At 36.0% G+C, this 25,206-nt stretch overlaps 1 protein-coding gene across 2 annotated transcripts in view; it reads right to left on the bottom strand.

Moving 5' to 3' along the window:
- Positions 1–401: 401 nt before the first annotated feature.
- The window catches only part of LOC106867843 (tuberin), a 133,558-nt gene continuing 108,753 nt past the window's right edge, over positions 402–25,206 (bottom strand). For both annotated transcript variants that reach the window (XM_014912876.2, XM_014912877.2), the window contains exons 31-38: positions 18,077–18,475; positions 16,443–16,529; positions 14,754–14,943; positions 11,957–12,096; positions 8,112–8,199; positions 3,600–3,626; positions 1,986–2,074; positions 402–901 (exon numbers count right to left, since the gene is read on the bottom strand). In XM_014912876.2, the coding sequence (XP_014768362.1) occupies positions 704–901; positions 1,986–2,074; positions 3,600–3,626; positions 8,112–8,199; positions 11,957–12,096; positions 14,754–14,943; positions 16,443–16,529; positions 18,077–18,475 (1,218 nt within the window). In that variant the 3' untranslated portion in view covers positions 402–703. The remainder of the gene's footprint in view (positions 902–1,985; positions 2,075–3,599; positions 3,627–8,111; positions 8,200–11,956; positions 12,097–14,753; positions 14,944–16,442; positions 16,530–18,076; positions 18,476–25,206) is intronic.

Genomic DNA, 25,206 nt, shown 5'->3' with positions numbered 1-25,206 from the left:
GCTTTTTTTTATAGAAGGGGGTGGGTGACAGAAGGGGTGATGGGAGGGTACAAGTTGAGAGAGAAAGAGAGATGTAAGAAAAACAAAACAAACAAATATCAACCACAGTTAAAGGTTCTGGGGTCAGTTCTATTTAGACAGACATGTCACACAACCATTTTTGCCTATTTCCATGGTTACAGAATTAGCTGGAGTAGGGTTGAAAAGTCTAGCAGACTTGCTGAGCTCGTTTACTCTCTTCTTTCATTAATTAGAAGACACACGTTCAAATCAGCCACGCTCTCAAAAAAAGAGTCATATCATATACATACATATATATATATATATTTATATATATATATATATATATATATATATATATATATATATATATATATATATATATATATATATATATATATATATACACACATACACACAAATATATGTATATATATATATTTATATACGCATATATATATATATATATGTAAGGTGAGGTACTGGTGAGACAGGGAAAAAAAAAAACGAAAACACATCACCAGCATTTTGGCAACAAGAATGATTTCTAGATGGAAAATGGTAATGATGCAAATAAAAAGGAGAGGGTTGACAGATATGAGAGAGAGATAGAGAGAAACAGAGAGAGAGAGAAAGGGAGAGGAAAAAAAATGACTGATGTAGAATGGAAGAAGGAGAAGTGTGCTATAGAAAGATTAAATCTTCAGGAATAGTCCGTGAAATCTTCATGAAAAACTTTTGCTTCAGTCCGATCATAGCCAGCCCTCTCGTCGGCAGCTGTTTTCAATTTCTCCATTACTTTACTACGTAGTCGTTTCATGTGTCTTAGACGTTCCAACCAATTAGATGCAAAAGGATCTTTAGGGTTACTTTTCTGTCTCCAAAGGACCATAGATGCCAACTGAAATAAAGTAATTGTATAGTAAATATATATATTTTCTTATTTTTGTATGCAAAAGTTAATAAAATTGTATATGCTTGTTTAAGCTTTTTGATATTAATCCACTAGACCACATCTGACCAATGATACAAAGACCACTCATTTTAAAGATTCATTTCCTTCATTGGACACTAAACTCTGCTTGCGAAGACCTGTTGGGGCAAGCGAAATCGTGGTGGCACCACCGTTCGAGCGTGATCGTTACCCGCGTCACCTTCCTGGCATTTGGGCCGCAGCATTGCATTCCTGGCACTTGTGCTGGTGGCACATGAAAAGTCATTCAAGCGAGATCGTTGCCAGTGCCGCTGGACTGGCTTCTGTGCAGGTGGCACGTAAAAAACACCATTTTGAGAGTGGCCGTTGCCAGTACTGCCTGACTGGCCTTCGTGCCGGTGGCATGTAAAAGCACCCACTACACTCTCGGAGTGGTTGGCGTTAGGAAGGGCATCCAGCTGCAGAAACTCTGCCAAATCAGATTGGAGCCTGGTGTAGCCACCTGGTTTCACCAGTCCTCCGTCAAATCGTCCAACCCATGCTAGCATGGAAAGTGGACGTTAAACGATGATGATAATTATCTCAATGAAAGCCAGTCATTTTAATTCTATTTTAGTTTTATTTCAAAATCTTTGAAGTTAGTGGTCCAAACAACCACCAAATTATGATAAAGTTAAGTTACTAAATCCTTCCGAAATGTTTGATTATTTTCAAAACTAATTGAAATACATATCCAATATGATTCATTAGACATATAGTCATGAAAGAGTTAAAAACTAAAAACAGAATGTAGATAACCGATAATCATATCATGACAAATGAATGTATGATTATTTTCCAAGTTAATTCAAATTTCTTTAGTTTTCATCCAATATCTGATATTTTGTATATTGTATACTGAACAAAAATTTGAATAAATGAAGCAGATACTCTAATCTATTGATTCTTAATCTGGGGTGCAAGAGAGCATTTCAGCATGTACCACAAAGAGAGAAAGTATATATTTCATTCATACTCCAAAACAAAATTATTTACTAACTCTTATACTTACATTACAGTGGATTGCCATTAGCCGAACCAAAGCAGCTAATTTATCGTCGGAAATTGTCTTGGATTCTTGTCCCAAAGATTCAGCAATATCTAAGAGAAAGAAAACAATAAGTGAAATGGAATTATTTCCTGAGAGGAACATGATAGTAAAATGAGAGTATTTATATAATTAAAAAAATTGTCTTTAATTAATTGTACTGGTGTCATATAAAAAGTATCCAGTATGTTTATCTTTAAAGTGGATGGTGCTGGGAAGGGCATTCAGAAACCATGCCAAAGCAGACAGTAGAGCTTGCTGCAGTCCTCTGGCTCCTGTCAAACCATTCAATGAGGGGAACCTTCAGGTGGCTACTTAGTTTGCTAGAAACAGCAGCCAGGTCTCACTCAATTTACATCCTATACGTGTAAGAATAAATCTAAAAATTATCCAGTACTGGGCCTGAATAAATGACAAGATGTCACAGATGGAATACTTTACGATTAAAGTTTTTTTGTTGAATCAGGACTGATGTATAGTTAGCCTTTTATCATTTAAACTGGCTGTGTCAGTCTCAAATATTCTACTTCTTTTATGTTCAAATCATCCAGATCTGGCCTCTCACACTTACCCTACAGTGTCATTTTAAAAATAAGCAGACTCACATCACCAAAATCTTGAAGTTACAAGATAATGCATGATTAAATTAAAACAATGTGAATAAATAAGCATTACATTTGACAGAGTAATCTGAATGCTAACGAGTTAACTGCAATAGCAAGTTAATGAATACACCTGTACACCATCACTTGATCTGCTTAAAACAGCGATAAAATCTCTCCATTTAGAAACAGAACATCAGGCAATCTAGTTCTAAATACTCTAAGTTTGATAAACAAAAATAAAAGAAAAAAACAGGTTTTGCACACAGGGAGTGCCTTTGACTATAAATCTGCCAGATCAGAGATGACCTGGGACTAAACAACAATCACCACCACGTAACTAAATGTGCCTTTAGTGGAATCTATTCTGTTGTAAGTATTCAAGCCAGGTTTTCAATCTGACATAACTCTATCTCTTCCTCTCACGACTTTCAAATGCCCTGTAAACACCCACAAGTACTGCTTTTCTACTTGTGACCAAGACTTTGAAAAGAAAGAAAAAAACTTTATAAATAGGTTTTGATTTAAAAATAACAACTGAATACCATATATACTCACAGATAGGTTGCACTTTTTTTACCAAAAATTTCAATACAAATCAGGAGTGCAACCTATCCACTCAATATCACAAGGAACTGAAGTAGACAGCAACGTATCAGTAGTTGAGTTGATTTATCAATTAGATTACTTTCATAAAGTCACTTCCATGAAAATGTCTTAATATTTGTAAGCAAAGTTTTGAAATAAAGGTGAATATTTGAAAATATCTAACAAATATTAGTTGCATTTACATTAAAAAAAGGGCCATGTAACTCCCCAGATTATAGTGCGACCTATCTGCAAGTCAACCGCAAATACCTACTTTGACAACCCCAAACTTAGGGTGCGACCTATCCACTGGTGTGACCTATCTACAAGTATATACAGTAGATAAAGTAAGAGAAGTAAAAATAAAAATAAAAATGTAGAATCTTACCAGACGTTATAACGTCTTTGACAGCAGCTAAGAGAAGAAAGAAAACAAGAAAAACAATTGTTAGTTAACTTATTACATTTACATTAGATATCAAAATAAAGCTATATTATATATAACACACACATTACATATATACTAAAATAAAGAAGATATTTACAGTCAGAATTGTAAATTACTGAAATTGCAATAGAAAATAATCCATAAAGTCATTTATTTTTATCATTTTTATTTTATGGAATTTTACTAGTGTAGCAAGCATCTTGATCCAAGAATGGGTGTGGAAACTAAAGTAATTACATCAGCAAAATCATTTTCAGTAATTTTAAAAACACAAAAATTGTTAGACTCACTTTCCAGTTATTTTTTTGAGATGTCAAAATTTTTGTTGTGCAAATGGAATAGAACTATGTTAGCAAGGATGCAGTAGTAGAACATGTAAAAACCAAACGGAAAATAAAATTGGGTTTGATGGAATCATCTAATACCTTCCCCTTGAAATGATTGGCCTCAGACAAAATCTGAAGCCTTTATTATTGAGTGAGAGAGCAGCACACGCTATTGAAGTGACACAGGGGTACAAATATATGAAGCCCAATATACCCATCATGACTACCTGTCTAATGTACACCAGGTACATGCATCAGAACCATACATGTGCGATATGGTGATCTCATTAATAAAACAGCACATGACCTTGCAGGTGGGGATCAGTTAGAATTTTCTTCAGGTCGAGTAGCCCATTCTGCTCAAAAGGTCCCTGAATAAAGTTTGTTTAAGGACCATGAACAAAACACATATGTTTCCAGAAGTGAATTATTCAAATCCAAAGAATTCCTCAGCATATGATTATGATGCTCCTCCACTACTTCTGCTCATGATCAGAGATGCGTATATTGTCAGCCACTAAGAGACATGCTCAACTGGTTAAGGTCAAGCAACTGGCAAGCAAATCTGTGGTACTGAGCAGAATATTTGCTGTAGCCCAACTTTTATACCAAAACGAAACATGTACATGATAACACTTCCAATCAATTAAGATCAAAAGCCATGAGAGACACTGCCTGGGCTTATTATTATTATATGCATCAGGGCATATTATTATTTCGTGTGCAAGATTCTTGACGTGGATACGTGTGTTGAAAGAAATACAATTAAACCTTGGGAGAAGCATTATGCCGGTAATAAACACACGCACTGGTTCAGTCCTTTATTAATTTATATAGTTTTTTGTTAAATTATTTCATTGCACTCTTGCAATCTCTTCAGTAACTTGTCTCTCTACTTCCATTTATTTATTTATTTATTCAAAATAAATGGAAGTGGAGAGACAAGTTACTGAAGAGATTGCAAGAGTGCAATGAAATAATTTAACAAAAAACTATATAAATTAATAAAGGACTGAACCAGTGCGTGCATTTATTACCGGCATAATGCCTCTCCCAAGGTTTAATCATATTATTATTATTATTATTATTATTACTATTTGGGGTCAATAAAGTAAGTGCCAGTTGAGCACTGGGGTCAATGTAATCGACTAAACCCCTGCTGTTAAATATCAGGCTTTGTGTCTATATTAGAATTATTATTGAGAGTAATTCTGTATTAGTCTCCTCTTTCCCCTAAAATTGCTGGCCTCTTGCCAAAATTTGAAATTGTTGTTGTTGTTATTATTATTATTATTAAGGAAGCAAGCTGACAGGATTGTTAAGCATGCTGAATGAAATGTTGCCAAGCATTTTGACTATCTTTACGTTCTGAGTTCATTCTGCCATGATTGACTGCTTTTCATCTTTTTGGGGTCAATGAAATAGTACCAGTTGAGCACTGGGGTCAATGTAATCGATTAACTCTCTCACACCAAATTTCAAGCCTTTTGCTTATATCAGAAAGAATTATTATTCAGAATAAAATTATTTTAGAATCCTCAACTTAATGGAGTAGCTACAATACTGCATTCACTTTGACTATGGGTTCAAGCTTAGCCAAGGATGTTATGAATACAGTGCATTAAGATTTATTAAAGCTCTACAGCAAAAGTTCTCAAACTTTTTGCTCCCCCCACCTCATGGCCACATAATACCCTCAACACCCCACCACTATTTTTATGTATAAATAAATATTTTATATTTTACTAATTTATATATACTATGAATCATTTGATATTTAATACAAAATTATATAATTTGTATACAATACTATAGAGGAATTCAAGACAGGATGCCCCTGGGAGCTCCTCTATGTTGATGACCTTGCTCTAATTGCTGAGTCACTATTAGAACTAGAGGAGAAGTTTCAGGTGTGGAAGCAAAAATTAGAATTGAAGGGCCTTAGAGTCAACCTAACTAAAACCAAAGTCCTAATAAGTAGGAAGGTAGACAAACCACAAACCCCTTCAGGTAGATGACCCTGCTCGATCTGTAGAAAAGGCGTAGGTAGAAACTCTATAAGATGCACCCAGTGCAAGCTAAGGACACATAAGAGGTGCAGTAATATCAAAGGAAGGTTAACTAGGAAGTTACGTTTTGTATGTGGTAAATGCTCAGGAGCAATAAACACTGAAAATGTGCAGAGAACAGCTTCTGTCACCTTCCAGGGAGAAAAACTACAAGTAGTTGATAGCTTCCATTACCTAGGTGACCAAGTCAGTAGCGGGGGAGGGTGCGCTGAAAGTGTAGCTTCTACGATAAGAATAGCCTGGGCAAAGTTCAGAGAGCTCTTACCTCTGCTGGTGACAAAGGGCCTCTTGCTCAGAGTAAAAGGCAGACTGTATGACGCATGTGTACGACCAGCCATGCTACATGGCAGTGAAACATGGGCCGTGACTGCTGAGGACATGCGTAAGCTCACAAGGAATGAAGCCAGTATGCTCCAATGGATGTGTAATGTCAGTGTGCATACTCAACAGTGTAAGTACCTTGAGAGAAAAGTTGGATCTAAGAAGCATCAGTTGTGGTGTGCAAGAGAGATGATTGTGCTGGTATGGTCATGTGGCGAGAATGGATGAGGATAGCTATGTGAAAAAGTGCCACACCCTAGCAGTTGAAGGAACCTGTGAAAGAGGCAGACCCAGGAAGACCTGGGATGAGGTGGTGAAGCACGACCTTCGAACATTAGGCCTCACCGAGGCAATGACTAGTGGCCGAGACCTTTGAAAATATACTGTGCATGAGAAGACCCGGCAAGACAAGTGAGACCATAACCCGTGGCCTTTACCAGGGGTGTAGCCAGCCCACTTATGCGTACCTTTCCTTCTTTGGACACAAAACTCTGCTTGCGAAGACCTGTTGAGGCAAGTGAAATCGAAATCAAACCAAATTCGACGACTGGCACCCATCCCAACCTTCCTTCATTGGACACTAAACTCTGCTTGCGAAGACCTGTTGGGGCAAGTGAAATCGAAATTGAACCAAATTCGATGACTGGCACCTGTGCCAGTCGCTAACAGCACCATCCAAGCGTGATCACTGCCAGAGCAGCTCTCAGGCTTCCATGCCAGTGGCACGTAAAAAGCACCATTTGAGTGTGATCATTACCAGTGTCGCCTTACTGGCACTTGTGCCGGTGGCACGTGAACAAAACATTCGAGGGAGGTCATTGCCAGTGCTGCTGGACGGATTCCTATGCAGGTGGCACATAAAAAACACCATTTGAGCGTGGCCGTTGCCAGTACCGCCAGACTGGCCCTCATGCCGGTGGCACGTAAAAGCACCCACTGCACTCTTGAGTGGTTGGCGTGAGGAAGGGCATCTAGCTGTAGAAACTCTGCCAGATCAGATTCAAGCCTGGTGCAGCCATCTGGTTCGCCAGTCTTCAGTCAAATCATCCAACCCATGCTAGCATGGAAAGAAGACATTAAATGATGACGATGATGATGACTATAATAATATTATAATAAATTCATAGCATCTCCCAATCTACTACCTTCCTCCCAATGCCTCCTTTTTCTCTACTGTCCCCCTGCCACTGCCCCCTTTAGCACCAGCGCCTACCTGGAGAGGCGGCAACGCTCACTTTGAGAACCTATGCTCTACAGGATAGTCATACCATAGCAGAATAATAGACAGATATGCCAGTTAAAACTAACAGATAACAATCTTCAAGGTAGAAGAGTGACAGGTGTATAACAAAGGATATAACGTTCAAAGATGTTCTCTCCTGCGACTATATCTTCATTACAGCACAAATGAACTTTTTCATTAACTCAAAAATCATTTGTTTCAGAAAAAATATATTTCAAAACAAATTACATATTCTATAGTTCTTTATAAACCTCAAATCATCTTACAGTTTTCAAAATAACCATGGAATTTTTAGTTATTCACTATTATTCTTATTTACCACTGCTAGTTATTACTATTACTGTTAAGGCTACCAATGGTTAAGTTGAAAAAGTACAAGCAAACCATAATTTATAAAAGAATATAATGATATGAATCTGGTATAATTCATTTAAGAAAAAAAAAAAATCAAATTTAACAAGAATAATCGAAGAGAAAACCATGAAATTCTTACCATTTTGGTTTTCTCTGGTAACTATTTTGACTGCATTAGTGTTACAGTCCAACGGTTCTATGATAATGTTTACAAAATTGAATTCACTCTGCAATGAAAGAGCAATTAAAAATAAAACTCTGCAAAGATATGACTATATTCATATATATATATATATATATATATATACACAACAAGAAATAATATTTGTCGCTTCTAATAGAAACAAAAGGGTATACAGGACTGCAAAAAAAGAAGTGCTCAAATGTAAATGAGACAAAGATAAAGAAACATTGGTCATAGAACAAACATTAAATTCGAGTCAACGATATTTGAGGTATGGTATAACACCATACCTCAAATATTTAATCATATATAAATATCACCATGGTTCTTAAACATATAAAAAACTAAAAAAGCACTCGGAGAGCACAGACCTCTGCCAAGCTCATTTTAAGATAGATACACGAGTAAAATTACTAATAGAAAAACGAAAATAAACTTTGGAATCAGCAACGCCACCATAGGTTACATGGAAACAACGAAAGTGTTTTCAAAGGAGATAATCAAAGAACATAACATTGTAATACTTCATGTAAAGTAAATATAACAAATATAAATTCCCAGATCACTACCACATTACCAACTTTTTCTGCAAGTTTCATCAAATACCGTTCACAACTTTTTAAGTTATTTTGCACACAGACGGACAAACCAATGCCGATGAAAACATAACCTCCTTCCTTGGCGGAGGTAAAAATATACATATACATAAAAACACAGATGGTAAAAATATATATGCGAATAAAATACAAATAGAACAGCCTATCAAAAAGATAAATATAAATGACTAAAACTTCGTAAAAATTCTAAAGTGTGCCATACTACCAAAAAACTAATAAACGAAGATAAAATAAAATATCAAACGACTAAAAATGTTTTATCAAGCAATTAAAAATATTTTAAAAAGTTTTTTTTACTCCTCTCACACAAAGTATGTCTAAAGTTCAATTTTTAAAACCATGGTAAGTTAGAGTTTGTGAGCAAACAGACTTCCACATAGGGTAATGTGGTTGTGGAACAATACTGTAGACAGGGCCATTAGAGCAAAGAAACAGGCCTGGAAGAGTAGGGGCAACAGGGAACTGTATCAGACAGCCAGAAGGGAAGCTAGGAGACAGGTATATCTAGCCAAAGGAAAAGCAGAGAAGAAGTTTGTCTATGTTCAGTGTCATGAAGACAAAAGAACTGAATTATTTCAGATTGCAAGACAGTGTGTGAGAGAAAACTGTGATGTCATAGGAGAGAAATGTGTCTGCATGGATGATGGTGCACCTGCTTTTAATGAATCTGCAAAGAAAGAGGCTTAGAGATGCCATTATGAAAGACTGCTGAATGTGGAGAATGAATGAGAGGAAGAGAGCCTGCCAAATCCTGGTAGATAAAGCAATTAAGGATATGAAGAAAGGGAAAGCTCTTGGCCCATCAGGAATCCCTGCTGAGATGCTTAAAATATCTGGCAGTTTGGGTTATGGTCAAGCCACCTGTATTGTAAATCAGGTGGTTCATGAAGGAGTCATACCCAATGACTGGTGTAGCAGCACCATAGTCAACTGCTACAAAGATAAAGGTGATGCCTTAGACAGAAATAATTACAGAAGTATCAAATAGTTGGATCGGGTGATGAAAGTTAGAGAGAGAGAGTCATAGCCAAATTAATTAGGGAGTTAGTCTAGATGAGATGCAGTTTAGTTTTGTGCCAGGTAGAAGCACCATTGATGCTATATTTCTGGTAAGGCAACTTCAGGAGAAATACCTAGCCAATGATAAACCTCTGTATTTGGCTTTTGTTGACTTGGAGAAAGCTTTTGACAGAGACCCCACTGATTCCTTATCTGGTGATCATAGAGGAAACTAAGGATAGATGAGTGGTTGGTGAGAGCCATACAAGCCTCATACAGGGATGCTACCAGTAAGGTGAAAGTGGGCAATGAGTACAGCGAAGAATTCAGGGTACAAGTAGGGATTCACCAAGGATCAGTCCTCAGCCCCCTCTTGTTCATCAAAGTCCTCCAGGCAATAACAGAAGAATTCAAGAGAGGCTGCTCCTGGGAGCTCCTCTATGCTGATGACCTTGGTCTTATAGCTGAATAGCTGAACTAGAGAAGAAGTTCCAGGTATGGAAGCAAGGTCTAGAATTAAAAGGCCTTAGAGTTATCCTAGCAAAAACCAAAGTCTTAATAAGTAGGAAGGCAGATAAATCACAAATCCCTTGAAGTAGATGGACCTGCTCAATCTGTAGAAAAGGTGTAGGCAGAAACTCCATAAGATGCAGCCAGTCTAAGTTTTGGATATATAAAAGGGGCAGCAACATCATAGGAAGGTTAACAGGGAGACTAACTTTTATATGTGGAAGGTACACAGGTACAATAAACACTGAAAATGTGCAGAAAATAGACTCCATCAACTGCCAGAGGGAGCACGCTAGAGATAGTAGATAGCTTGCGTTATCTAGGTGACCAAGTTAGTAGTGGAGGTGAATGCTCTGAGAGTGTAGCTGTAAGAATAAGATCAGACTGAGCAAAGTTCAGAGAGCTCCAACCCCTGCTGGCAACAAAGAGCCTCTCTCTCAGAGTGAAAGGCAGATTGTTTGATGCCTGTGTGCAAACAGCAATGCTGCATGACAGTGAAACATGGGCTATGACAGCCGAGGACATGCATAAACTTGCAAGAAATGAAGCCAGTATGCTTTGCTAGATGTGCAATGTCAGTGTGCATGTTCAACAGAGTGTAAGCATCTTGAGAGAAAAGTTAGGCATAAGAGAAATCAGATGTGGTATGCAAGAGAAATGACTGTATTGGTATGGTCATGTGATGCATATGGACGAGGACAGCTGTATAAAGAAGTGCCGATCTCTAACTTTGGAAGGAACCTGTGGTAGAGGTAGACCCAAGAAGACATGTGAATAGGTGGTGAACTTTAAGCCTTACAGAAGCAATGACTAGTGACCGAGACCTTTGGCGATGTGCTGTGCTTGAGAGGACTTGTCAAGCCAAGTGCATGGTGGCACATAAAGAACATCTTTTGAATGTTTGGCCTCACAGAGGCAAAGTGGCTGAGTTCCTTTTGAGTGTTGAACCTCACAGAGGCAAAGTAACTAAGTTCCTTTCAAGTGTTGGGCCTCATGGAGGCAAGGTGATTGAGTTCCTTTTGAGCGTTGGGCGACACGGAGGCAAAGTGGCTGAGTTTCTTTTGAGTGTTGGGCCTCATGGAGGCAACAACTAAGATCTTTGGTATTATGTCATGCTTGAGAAGAAGAACCATCAAGGTGAGCAAAATCGCAGTCATGGTAGATACTGGTGTCACACAAATTAGCACCTGTGCTAGTGGTACATAAACGGACCCTGATGTCATGCAAATGGCACCTGTACCAGTGGTACGTAAAAGCACACATTACACTCTCGGAGTGGTTGGCATTAGGTAAGGCATCTAGCTGTAGAAAACCATGCCAAATCAGACTGGAATCTGGTGCAGCGTTCCAGTGTGCCAGCCCAGTCAAACTGTTCAACTCATGCCAGCATGGACAACAGATGCTAAATGATGATGACGTGTCTTTTCATGTACAGTAAATCGCCACATCTCCCAGTCCCTTGTCATTTCCTCAGTGGGGTCCAGCATTTGAAGATCCTTTCTCACCACTTCATCCTGTCCATACACACACTCACCCATATTCATAAATTTTATATAGACACAAACTTGGGTTTACAAACAAGAAGAAAACATACTCAATACAGTAACAAAGTATAATATTCTTACAACTCATTTAAAGCATCAAAAAGGAAAACAGTGAATGTAAAGAACTGACCCGTAGAGTAGTTACTGCATAGTCCTCTTCACTATTATTGTACACTATATTCACATAGTCGTTACCAATGTGACGTTTTTTGTTATTTCGAAGTTTATCATTTTTCATGTTTGGCATCAATGTGGCTATATGGAAGATGACTGAAACAAGTAAAAAAACAAGTAGTCACATTAGCAATGATTATTATAATTAATTTATATATACATGTGTGTATTTGCATTTCTTCTAAGAATCTATAAGTCAATAAAATAAGCACTCATATGTATGTCAATAGAGAGGATATATTAATCAAAGTATATGTTGTTAGAAATCCATTTTATCTTATCTACCAGTTTCACACTGGACATTAGATAACAGGGCAGTAGTCTAAACACACATGCTCTTTGGAGATGGTTAGTATGAAATAAATATGCTATCTAATATCCAGTTTGAAATCAGTTGGAAAGATTCGCTTAAATGGACCTACAATATTGAAATGCTTTGATTAAAATATATATATAAGCTGTACCAGGGCTTGTTGAGTTTCTAAAAGAACTAAAATAAATATAACCAGAAGTTCACTACTTGGATAAATTGGCTTAAAAAGCGATAGACAATCTTCAATTCATCTGAAAATGTTGATTTTCTCAAAATTACTGCATGCAAATCATCCAGATGGTTTAAGATGAACTTCACAATAATGTGCAAAGTAAGCAAACAAATAAATAAATACAGAACCTAAAACAATGTCTTGTTTTTACATACATTTTAAAAATATTTTCTCAGACAACCTGCATTGTCTTCAAAATGCTCTTCTAATTTACATAATTATTCTAAATTAATTATCTTTCTAAATATGAAAAAATTTCCAATTTTTACTGCCCTGCTTGGAGTATACAATACTTTTAGTTTCCGCCAGAAACAAAAAAAAAAAAAGAACAACTTTTTGTGGGAGAAAATAAAGTTACATAGCTTGTAAGTTTTTCCTTTGAAAGATATACCTCTATGAAAACTTACATCCACCTACATGCAAAACTGTGGCCAACAACTTTGAACATACAGAAATATTTTCAGTTTTATACATCCTTATTGTGGCTTTGTGTCAGCCTGAATATAATCCTCTTGCCCTTCTTAATTATTATTATGCAGAATGGGCTGAATCATTAGAATGTCAGACAAAATTATTTGCAGTATTTCTTTTGGTCATTTATGTCATAAGTTGAAACCCACTGTGGTCAACCTAGTCTTTCATATCTCCAAGGTTGATAAAATAAGGTACCAGTCAAGTTGATTTTACCAACCAGTTCCTTCTACAAAGTTACTGCAAGTTCTTCTGGCTCCTTACATTCTGGGCTCAAATTCTGCTGAGGTTGACTTTGCCCTTCATCCTTTCAAGTATTAGTTGAATACAAGGGTCAATGTAATCAACTATCACCCTCCCAACAAAATTTCAGGCTTTGTGCCTATAGTAGAAAGGATTATTATCATTATTAACATAATAAGAGGAGTACGATATGATATTTAATAAACACAGATTGACTGTTTATTGAACTGAACAATATTTCAACAGTTTTTCTATCTTCTTTGGGTTCAAAATGAAGAATGTAAAATACACAGAAATACAGAAATTCAAGATTTGAACTGGAACATCCTGCATGCTTTTCTAGCTAAAATGTCACAGTTTTAAACTAAGGTAGATGAAAGTTTGCACAGAGGGATATTTTGAAAGAAAAGAAATCATGTAACTTTTCTTATGAAATTTGTTTGTTTTTGTTCTTGGAGGGAAAACTAAGAACAGTGGGCACTACTGAGCACTACAGTTTGAAACGTCTTGTGTTAACTTAAGATACTTTTCATACCTCATTAAAAAAATACATACACAAGCTTATGAATACATGCGTACATATGCATGTATTTGTGCGAATATATAAGTGTGTGTTTGTATGACTCTTTGTGTACATGTGTAGATATAGGTACAGGTATGGTCGTGCTTCTCAACCATGTAGTTTTGTGTGTACAGCACCTTGGGCAAGTGTTTTCTATTATAGCTCAAAGCCAATTGAAGCCTTGTAAGTGGATTCGGCAAACAGAACCTGTAAGGCACTTGTTATATAGATATATGATATAAAATGATGATGATGCACATTTATATGAAGTTCAAGTTAAAGTATCTTCTGAATTGCTTGGATGCAATAATTTTGATGGAATCAACATCCCTGGACAAATTGCCAGCAGTTTCAGAAAGTAGTTTATCCAAAATATGAGTTCCTGTGATTCTATTCATTTTACGCATTAATAAATCCAGGTAAAGATGGGTACAGCTACTAGTCATCATCATCATCATCATTTAACGTCCGCTTTCCTTGCTGGCATGGGTTGGGTGGTTTGACTAAGGACTGGCAAGCCAGGAGGTTGCACCAGGCTCCAATCTGATCTGGCAAGGTTTCTACATCTGGATGCCCTTCCTAACACCAATCACTCCAAGAGTGTAGTGGGTGCTTTTTACATGCCACCAGCATGAGGGCCAGTCAGGTGGTACTAGCATTGACCACACTCAAGTGGTGCTTTTTACATGCCACTGGCATGGAAGCAAGTCAGGTGGCACTGGCAATGACCATGCTCGAATGACGCTTTTTACATGCCACTAGCACTGGCATCGACCACATTCATACGGTGCAGTTTACATGCCACCAGGACAGAAGCCAGTCTGGTGGGACTGGCATCGACTATACTCGAATGGTGGAATACTAATAAAATAAATTAGCAAAATACACAGAATAAAGAAGTAGTTTATTAGAATTAATAACTATGTGTTTACCTTGCATGAATTCATCATGCCAGCTGTAGGTAAATTGGCCGTCTGATTTTTCCCGTCCATCAAGTCCACCAAGAAAAACACATTTTCCATCTGTGTCTTTTAAGTGTATTAGTTGTCCCAAGTTTTCTATGAACTTCTGGTACCGATTTGATCCATGTTGGTTGGATAGAATATCTACTTCACTATTGCACTGGTGAAAGACAAATAAAGAAAATAGTTTAATATAGTTTCTAGATTAAAAAAAAAATAGTTGTCAGCATTGTAAAGAGGAATAGTAATCTGTAATTTTTTTCTGCCTATTGGAGCATTGTATATTTCAGTGTTAGGCTTCAGACAACATTAACTATGGAATGAAATCAAAGACATAACTGAAATCTCCAACAATGAAACAAGTTTGAGTATTGTGTTTTAAACACCCTTAACTAATATGGTACAAAACTAGACATAATGAAACACTTTAATGTATTGAAACATAAATAAGAAGATCTATAAAGCTAACAACAACAACTAACATTTTCTCTGATGAACAAAAGCGTTGTAAATGTGTCATATGGATGCAGGGATCAACTGCTGATTAAGAAAATGATTCTTGACAATTGTCACTACAGGAAAAGAAACCATCTCTTAGTGGCCTGGATAAACTATAAGAAGGTTTTGATCGTCTTCCTAACAGCTGGAAAGAGGAATGCCTGGAAGTATTCAAAATTTCATGAGTAATCAGGAATTTTGTATTTTATATCATGAAACTATAGAAAACAACATGAATTCTCAATACTGACGCTACAACAATAAAGTTAGGAAAAGTTGATATTAATATTTATTATGGGATCTTTCAAAGAGGCTTGCTATCTCCTTTGTTATTCTGTTTAGCACTACTTTCTATAAGCAAAATCCTGAATGAAACAAATTATGGACACAAGTGGTATGAAAAAACGTCAATCAACTTCTCCTTATGGATGACTTAAAACTGTTTGCAAAAAGTGATCAACAACTGCAGATACTCTTTCACACACTCAATTTAGTGATTACTTCAAAATGGAATTAGGGCTTGACAAATCCAGCAAGGCCATATTTACCAAGGGAAATTCATCAAATATATGCAACACCAGTATAGATAGATATACTGAAATAAAAGAATTAGAACCTGAGGGCTGTTATAAATATCTAGGAATACGTGAAAGAGATGGGATCAAATATTCACTAATGAGAGAAAAGATAAGAAAACAGTGCTATTGGAGAGTAAGAGATATTCTGAAAACCCAAGTTGAATGCCAAAAACAAAATTGAGGCCATAAGCACACTGGCCGTGCCTGTAATCACATATAGCTTCAATGTTACAAACTGATCCACCCCTGAGTTCAACAAAGGTGATGTCAAAATCTGAAATTTGAAGAAAATTGATTGTGTGCATCACCCAAAAGCTGGCATTGACAAAATAAGGTGATTGGGGATTAATACAATCTCAACTCTCATTGAAAATTGTAACCATGGGACTTTCTGCCATTCTGCAATACACAAATGCCTGGATGTTAAAACTGGTTCTGAAACATGAACATAAAGAGAGACAAAATGTTACTAAGCATTTTGTCTGGTATCCTAACAATTCTTTGCCAGCTCACTGAACAACATCAGCAACAACAACAACAGCAATAATAACAAATACAAGAAAAAATTAAATAACTCATTTACCTGATTCTCACCAACATATAACACACCAATTTTGTGCGTTTCATAGGATGGAATAAAGTCTAAGATATCTAATGATCGTTGTGTATCCTGTGAAATAAAAATGAAAGAAACACAAATTATTCAAGAAAAATTGTTTGAAAGCTATTATGGTACTTATTTACTAAATTGCTCCCTTCTATATAGATTAAATATTTATACTAGCTCAGTTTTCTCTCATGACTCCTTTGTACTGTCATTCATGCATATGTACATACCTATATATGCCATTACTTTGTGTATATGTGCAAGCACATGATGGCACACAACAGAAAATACAGAACAACAGAGACCAATAAAGTAGTATCAAAGTGAAGACTGACAGTACCGTCAAAAATTTCAATTTTAAAGACGGAGGGGAAAGAGATAGTGTGACATCCATTCACCTTTCAGGAGTATTAGTGACATAAGCAGAATCACAAAAGTGTTACCTCCAAATACTGAAACCAGCTCCTGGAATCACCAATCTGTCAGAGTACTTGTTAACACATTGATAGAAAAGAATGGATAAGTTATATGGATCAAGAAGTAAGCAATTTTTTGTTCTCTAAGGCAGTAGTTCTTAACCAAAGGTATAGGAATCAAAGGCTGGGGATACATGACTTTATCTCTAGTATCATTTTGTACAGAAAAAAAAAGATAAAAGAAAAATCCTTTGTCCCTATTCTATTTCAGGTAAACCTTAGTTTGTAGTGAAAATGGTACACTCCTTCCCACATGACAAAGTGGTATGAGGCGATTATAAAGTCAATCAGTCATTGTAGGGGGTCAGTAGAAGTAGAGTCATTGTACGAGTTCTAGTTACGTCAAGGGAGATGTTTCAAAGTCATTGTCTTGCAGAGCTATCAGCAATAGCACGATAGACGAGTCAAAGATAATAAGATGCAGAATACTGCCCCAACATAACAGTGGCAACAAAAATATTACAGTGCCAATGACAACATACAAGTGGACAAGGATCCACATTATAACACCTTATATAAAATAAAACTAAGCCATCAACATCTTTGGCAGCCATACAGGAACCTTATGGGACTGGCAGAGATCATGGTGATTTCAACAGTCTGATGAAGGAATAGTGGGATATATTGAGCTTTGGGGGTCTGGAATCATAAAAATATATTGAGCTTTGGGGTGCTGAAATCATAAAAATAATTAAGAACTCCTGCTCTAAGGAAAGGCAGGAATATCAGAGCCTTTTGAGTACCATGTATCTGATGGTTGTTGTTAGTCCAGTAATCAAAGACTACCAACAGCCCAGTTTTCCAATCAGCAGGATATACTAGTTTTCCATTGCTTTCTTCATGTCAACAGGAAGACATTAATTGAGCCTTGCAAGACTTGAAAACACTCATCAATTTCACAGTGCTGCTGCTGGCTTATAGCAGTGAAGTACTGTGTCACCTGACAGAGCCTACTCATAATTAGGTGAACTCAGCCACTGTGTATTAAGTATTTCAATCATAGCCAATGTGACGGCAGTTTCAAGTATGATCCAGTGAATTTTTGGATCAATACCCAATCCATTTGGCCCTTCACACGCTTTAAATTATGTCTAGCCAAAAGAAATTAATATGTAAAGAAAAAAAGAAACTCACCTGATTGTTGGGTAATAGCAAAGGAATGTCAGGAGGTGACAAGAATATTAACCCATCATACAATTGGAGAAAGACAAAGCTGGGGTCAATACCACCCTTTACTTCATCCTTTTCTTCTTTCGTCTTCTGTTGACTGTCTTGCTGCACTTTCTTTAGGTTCTGGTAGGTGTGGTGTGGTGATGGAATTGATATCGTCTGACCACGTGGCCTGTGTGGAACTATGGACTCTAAAGAACCATGCTCATCAAAATCATCAGGATCCACATGAGTCGGTGCCACTTTCATACTCATTAGTCTTGGTCTGTATCCCGGATCATCATTATAGTAACTACTTGGAATTGGCAAAGGTGGAGTTTGTTGGCGTTTCGGCTGGACTTGTTGCAGCTGTGACTGAGAATACTAAATGATTTGAGAAAAATTGTGATTAATGAGAATATGCCTTCTAAATAGTCTTGAATACGTTTCATTTTCAAAAGTTTGAATAACAATTACAGTACCTTCATGTCTTACGTTTAGCACTACCATTTCTTATTATCATAGAATTTTATTTAAGCATAAATGCTAAAAGTTATATCATCCTTATGACCCTCATCATTAAAGATCTATGTTCTATGCTGGTATGGGTTGGTCAGTTTAACAGGACCTGATGGTTCCAAGGACTGTATTATGCTCCAGTGTTTGCTTTAGCATGGTTTCTATGTGCCTCTGAATTGTTCCTGTGCATCTCTCTTGTACTCTGTCCACACACACACTTCAGATCATCTTTGTTGCCAACTATTACCTCCCCGACCCATTTCTATTTCCTACCTTCTTCCCACACCCAAACTGATATTCATCATTGACCATGCTTCACCCATATTCACCATTCATTGCGTTTATCTTTATCCATCTGCCAGTTTCCTTTCACATTCTCACAAACCTACCATTCCATTCACCTTGTTTGATCCTCTGACCACTTCTCTCTTATATTCACTTTCCTGCAACTTGAGGGTATAACCTAACACATCTTCAAAACAATCTACCTTTTTCCCAACTGAAGTACCCATCTATCTCCTCTACAGCAAGACACTTGTTCCTATCTCTCAATCATAGTTTAACTTCTCATCACCTGGCATAAAACCACCTCCCTCAATACTACACTCCCCACTCAGTTGCAAGGTCTTGTCTTGTGACTTGGCAACCTCAATAGTGCTGGTGCCATGAAAAAAAAACAAAAGCACCCAGTATACACTTGTAAAGTGGTTGGTGTTAGGAAAGGCATCCAGCCATAGAATTCATGCCAAAGCAGACACTGGAGCTTGGTGCTGTTGAACCATCCAACATGGAAAATGGATGTTAAACAATGAAAATGATGATAATGTATAAGAGCTCAAGTTGTGGAGGAGGTAGCAGTTGATAAAAACCAATCCCAGCACTTGGCTGGATAATTTCTTTCTCAACCCTGGGTGGATTAAAAAAGGTAAAATTAACCTCCATGAAATTTGAACTTTAACTATGTAGTCTCATAACCAAATACCACAAAAGATTTTGTTCAATGTTCCACCAATACTACCTTTTCCATCGTTAACAAGATTTCATTAGAAATTCAACATTATATAAATAAAAAGAACAATTTACTCAATTACAAAAATTTAGCAAATAAATGTAAAAGATTGTCTGAAATTAACATTTTGGGTGACAGTGAATTAGATTAACCATATAAATGAATTAACTGAATCTAAATTATTTTCATGAAGCTAATTGACAGCTATATTACAAAATATTTAAAAAAATATTTTAAAATATTTTACATCAACTGAAAATATTTTTTTTTTAAATTTAAAAAATAAGAGATTAACCCTCTCACCATGAGAAAATATGAAACAAGGAAGTTTAATTCAATTAACACCATACATGTTAATGCTTGCTAACCATTTAGAACTATTGCAATAAAACTATCTTCCATATAGCTATGTTAAAACTATCTTGCCTATATTTGTGCTAATATATTGCAATAAATCATAAGGAAGTGCAAAGAGGTTAATTTAACCCTTCAGCATTCAGATTATTCTGGCAAATGTATTTATTCACCCTGCTTTGTATTAATTATGCATTATCTCATAGCATTGAGATTTTGATGATGTGAAAGTTTATTTTTAGAATAACATTGTAGGGTAGGTGTGAGAGGCCAGATCTGGCTAGTTTGAACACAAAACATGGAATATTTGGGTTGGATTATGGCCAGTTTAAATCCGAAAGGATTAAGGGCAATTTTGGTTGGTGAGAGAGTTAATGCAAACATTACACCATGACATATATTAATAATAACAATAATTATAATAATCATTACTGTAATTACAATAAAATGAAATAAAAACAATACATGCTGCAGCTGATATGAGAATATCAAATAAAATAAAATAAAATATAAAATAAAAAGTAAAATTAAGTGCAGAGTAAATAAAAATAAATTAGAGGACTACTTCAAGTTTGTGTGTTTGCATGTGTCAGATTTCTTGCTTTAGAAGATATCAACACCATCCATAGGTATTTATTATTAATGATGAATCAATAATAGACATTCTGTACAAGAACAGCAACAATATATATATATATATATATATATATATATATAACATATACATGGTGATGTATTTGCTTTAGATTTCATTTACAATACTGAGATTAGATTATCTTATCTAATCTCAGTATGATGATTTTGCCTAGATATAGCAGTACTAATAACCAGTTGTTAGGACTCAATATAACTATGCTTTAGAGAGTACAGAGTATGGCATCAATTAATGAATGGAACAAGAGCAGGAGTCACATAATCACCTTCACTGGCTTACACCTATTTCTGCTATACAAAGCAGTGTTTGAACAGCATCCTATAGCTTCCTTGGAGCCATACGTACATACTATGTCTGTATATGTAACATCAAGATTATTTTAGAATCTTGTTACCTAATTTACTAGAAGTAAAGGATTCCTGAATTGGGTCAGCAACACCCTACAAAGCAGTGACTATAAGGCAGTCTCTTCCTACCATCACCTCAGCAATCAGAGAAAGAACATATTATGCAGGATACTGCTAGAGAAGAAAGGATAAAATGTCTAGCAATCTCTTCTGGGAATTTATGCACAGATATACAGATATCAGCAGAATAAGAAGAGCATATATCAATGAACTTATGGAAGATAGAGAATATGAAGACTGTTATGGAAGATTGGAACATCTAATGTAGAAGAGTTATAAGGTGGTATCAAAAACTTTCCTGGATTAGTTCTTTAGTGCACCAACAGATGGCAGTACACAGTTGCATACATGGTGAGAACTAGCAGTGACCTTCATGAAGCAGCATGCCGAGTGTTTACTTTGTAAGTTGTGAAATTTGTGTTTTTGTGTTCACATGTATGCTGTAATCTGTGATTTTTGTTATGAAGAAGTTGGAACAAAGAGCCAACATGAAATTTTGTGTTAAACTTGGGAAGTCTGCTACAGAGACATTGAGCATGCTTTGACAAGCTTACAGTAATGAGGCAATGGGTAGTACATAATGTTTCATGTGGCATGAGTGCTTCAAAAGCAGAAGAACATCCCTGGAAGATGATGATTGATCTGGAAGACCTGCCACAAATGTCACCCCCAAAAATATGGAGAAAATTCATCAACTTGTGCATGAGTATCGTTGGAGGACAATCAACAGCATTTTGAAGCATTTGAGGGAGGACATTCAGTGAAAGGAACCAAATCTGTGGAGTACAAAGAATTGGATTCTTCACAACGACAACATACCCTGTCACCTCACTCGTGTTTCTCACCAAAAACAACATGGTATTGCTTCCGCACCTGCCCTATTCATCAAATTTAGCATTTGTGTACTTCCATCTCTTCCCCAAGATGAAAATGCAGCTCAAAGGTCGCCATTTTAACACTGTTGTTGAGATCAAGAGCAAATTGCAAAAGGTCCTTGACTCGCTTACAGAAAATGACTTCCAGGTCAGATTCCAAAAGTGGCAGGAAGGCTGGGACTGGTGTATTGCTGGTGTATTTTGAAAGAAATGATGTTAAAACTTAAGTAAGCTATTTTTTATTAAACATAACTAGTCTGAGAACTTTTTGATACCAACTCGTACATTGCTTTGGGCAACTGGTTAGATATGTACAGGTTGTAGTGAATATAAAAGAAAGAATTAGAGAACCAGACATGAGAAATATTGTGAAAAGGCAATGTAAAATGGAAGACCATAGAATTCAATGGTGTTAATTTGAAAAATTTTCACCATAAATGAAAGGGTATTAAATAGAGAACCAAGGAGAAAAAACACGCAAGAGAAGAAATTATATAAAATGACAGAGGACAAGAGGAAACAAAGCTAGAAAAGAGAATCATGAAATGATTCTTGCCTTGCAAGAGTTTGTAAAGAAGGAAATTAAAAATTACTAAAATGCTACATGAGTAGCTGAGGGAGAGAGAGAGAGGGGGGGGTTGTAAAGCTACATACATAACTGAAAGACCTAGTTTTGTGCAATGCGTTTATCAAAAGACTGATGAATACCTCTAAATTATTGAGTCATTTATGAAGCTTTATAGAAAATAAATACTGAGTTCTATTTTTGTCATTTGTACCACCAGACCTACACACACACACACACCCTATATTGACTTTTATATTCTTTCTAACAATGAAGTAATTTGAAAAGAAAACATGATCATATGGGGAGCAATAAAAGTCAGATTTGACTGAATAAACAAATATTGTGATCTTAATGAATAAAAAATACTGCTAATACTAATAACCAAGGAGAGTAACATGAAAAACATAAGTATCATTGAATGGAGATTAGTTCCAAGCAAACCAAATCTACACTTAAGCTTTGACACATGTAATTGGAGCAGTTTCATCCTAAATTTCCATAAATGAAGATGAAAGATTTCAGTGGTTCCTAAATAGTGGTAAAATAACCTACTAAAACCTGCCTGTTTAACCTTTTAACTGTGAAATTAAATTTCATATTTCAGTAAGGATGTTAAATATCTAGCACAAAAATAGAATTGATGTTTTCTACAAGTGATGTTGCCACAATAGACTTCATATGTCTTTTATCTTTTACTTGTTTCAGCCATTAGACAGCGGCCGTGCTGGGACACCACCTTGAAGAAATTTTAGTTGAATGAGTCAACCCCAGTACTTCAATTTTTTTAAAGCCTGATACTTATTCTATTGGCCTCTTTTGTCAAACCACTAAGCTACAGAGATGTAAACACAACAGCACTGGTTGTCAAGTGGTGGTGGGGAACAAACACAGACACAAACACACATGTGTTTGGGAAACAAGCTTCTTATTTCTTTTTTGCCCACAAGGGGCTAAACAAGGACAGACAAAGGGATTAAGTCGACTATATCGACCCCAGTGCGTAACTGGTACTTAATTTATCGACCCCGTAAGGATGAAAGGCAAAGTCGACCTCGGCGGAATTTGAACTCAGAACGTAACGGCAGACGAAATACCGCTAAGCATTTCACCCATTGTGCTAACGTTTCTGCCAGCTGGCCTAAGAAACAAGCTTCTTACCACAGAGTTATCCTTGCACCTACCTCAACACAAAAATAGTTTCAACTATGACACTCCTCAACAAAAGATAAACTGATTTATAAAACTGCTTCCTGCAGTTAAGAGTAATGAAATTTTGAATGGATACATCTAATTCCTGCAGTAAAAGGATTAATGAGTCTTTGAAGTAAACTATCAAGAAATGGAATGACAAATATCAAAGTTGAATTTCAAAGTAATTAAAATTCTTTTCATGGTCACTGAAAAATCACAAGGTAATTATCTATGAAGGAAATAACGGTTTTTTATGCTAAAAGCGAAATATGAATTCTACTGGATCCAACATCTGTTACCTGTATTACTTAAGCTATTCTGTCCTCAAGATAAATTTTAAAAGCCATGAAGCTTTCTCTTCCTTGTACCTCTCAGAATAATTAACCCCTTTACTGTGGAAATCAGATGTATCCACTTACACTGTCATTACCTTTAAATGCAGAAAGCAGTTTTATATACAAATCTTAATTTTTGCCGAGAAATGTCGCGAGATATGTTAAGTTTATTGAGGCAATGTGACTTGCGAAAAGACCTCTTCCAAATAAACTAAATCATCATTTCAGAGTTATATTTATCTAGCAAGTGAAAATTATCTGAGACCATGAGGTTGGAAGTGAAGCAATGAATTCACAGAAGAGCCATTTTAATCATTTAAAAACACAAAAATTGTTAAATTTACTTCTAATTTTTTTTTTGTTTTTTTTGAGGTGTTGAAATTTTCATACAGAAAACTGGATGAACAAAAGGTATGTAGGAAACTAGATAAAACTGAGTATACTAATAGTTAATTATCATATCAACTTAATAAGAAGATAAAAGACAAAATTGGCTTCTTTGGAATTTGAATTCAAGACATTGGGACAGTAAACAAAATAGAGTTTCTGGCTCTACTATTTTAGCAATCCACAATAGTCTACAAATAAACAAATAAATGAAAACTAAAAAAAGAAAAGGAAAGAAAACTAAAATAAGAAAGAAAAAGAAACAAAAATAAGGAAAAGAATAAAAGAAATTTCTAAATGGAAGTAAAAATGAGGACAGAGAGAGAGAGAGAGTGAGAGATAAAGAGAAACACCAATGATACAAACACCAATGACAACAGCAATGAGAAGAGATTCAGCTGCCAGGAGATAAAGTTTCAATACCATCATTTGATGTGCTCAATGTAGCAGCTAAATCTCCTTCAATAAACTACTTACCATTATCAAAATAGATACCACATGGCTTAAACCCTATATTTAATGACAGCAAGATCCAAAATCAAGATGGAATGGCTACAGCTAGAACTACTGATCCAATGATTTGTTTGGTCAGCCTACCTCTGTGCCATAGACTTATACAAGCAAAGATATGGCACTGAGGCTAAGAAGCTTATTCCCTGACTCAGTGATTCCAGGTTTAATCCCACTTGGCAGCACATTGGACAAGTTTCTTCTATCAATGCCTATAATTGATTAACAATTTGTGAGTGAAATTTTTAAGTTCTCTAGTCATTATATTATGCTGCAGTACTATATATATATATATATATATATAT

The sequence above is a fragment of the Octopus bimaculoides genome, chromosome 10, assembly GCF_001194135.2.
Source record: "Octopus bimaculoides isolate UCB-OBI-ISO-001 chromosome 10, ASM119413v2, whole genome shotgun sequence".
Taxonomy (NCBI): Eukaryota; Metazoa; Mollusca; class Cephalopoda; order Octopoda; family Octopodidae; genus Octopus; species Octopus bimaculoides.
This window is presented reverse-complemented; position numbering and strand designations above follow the sequence as displayed.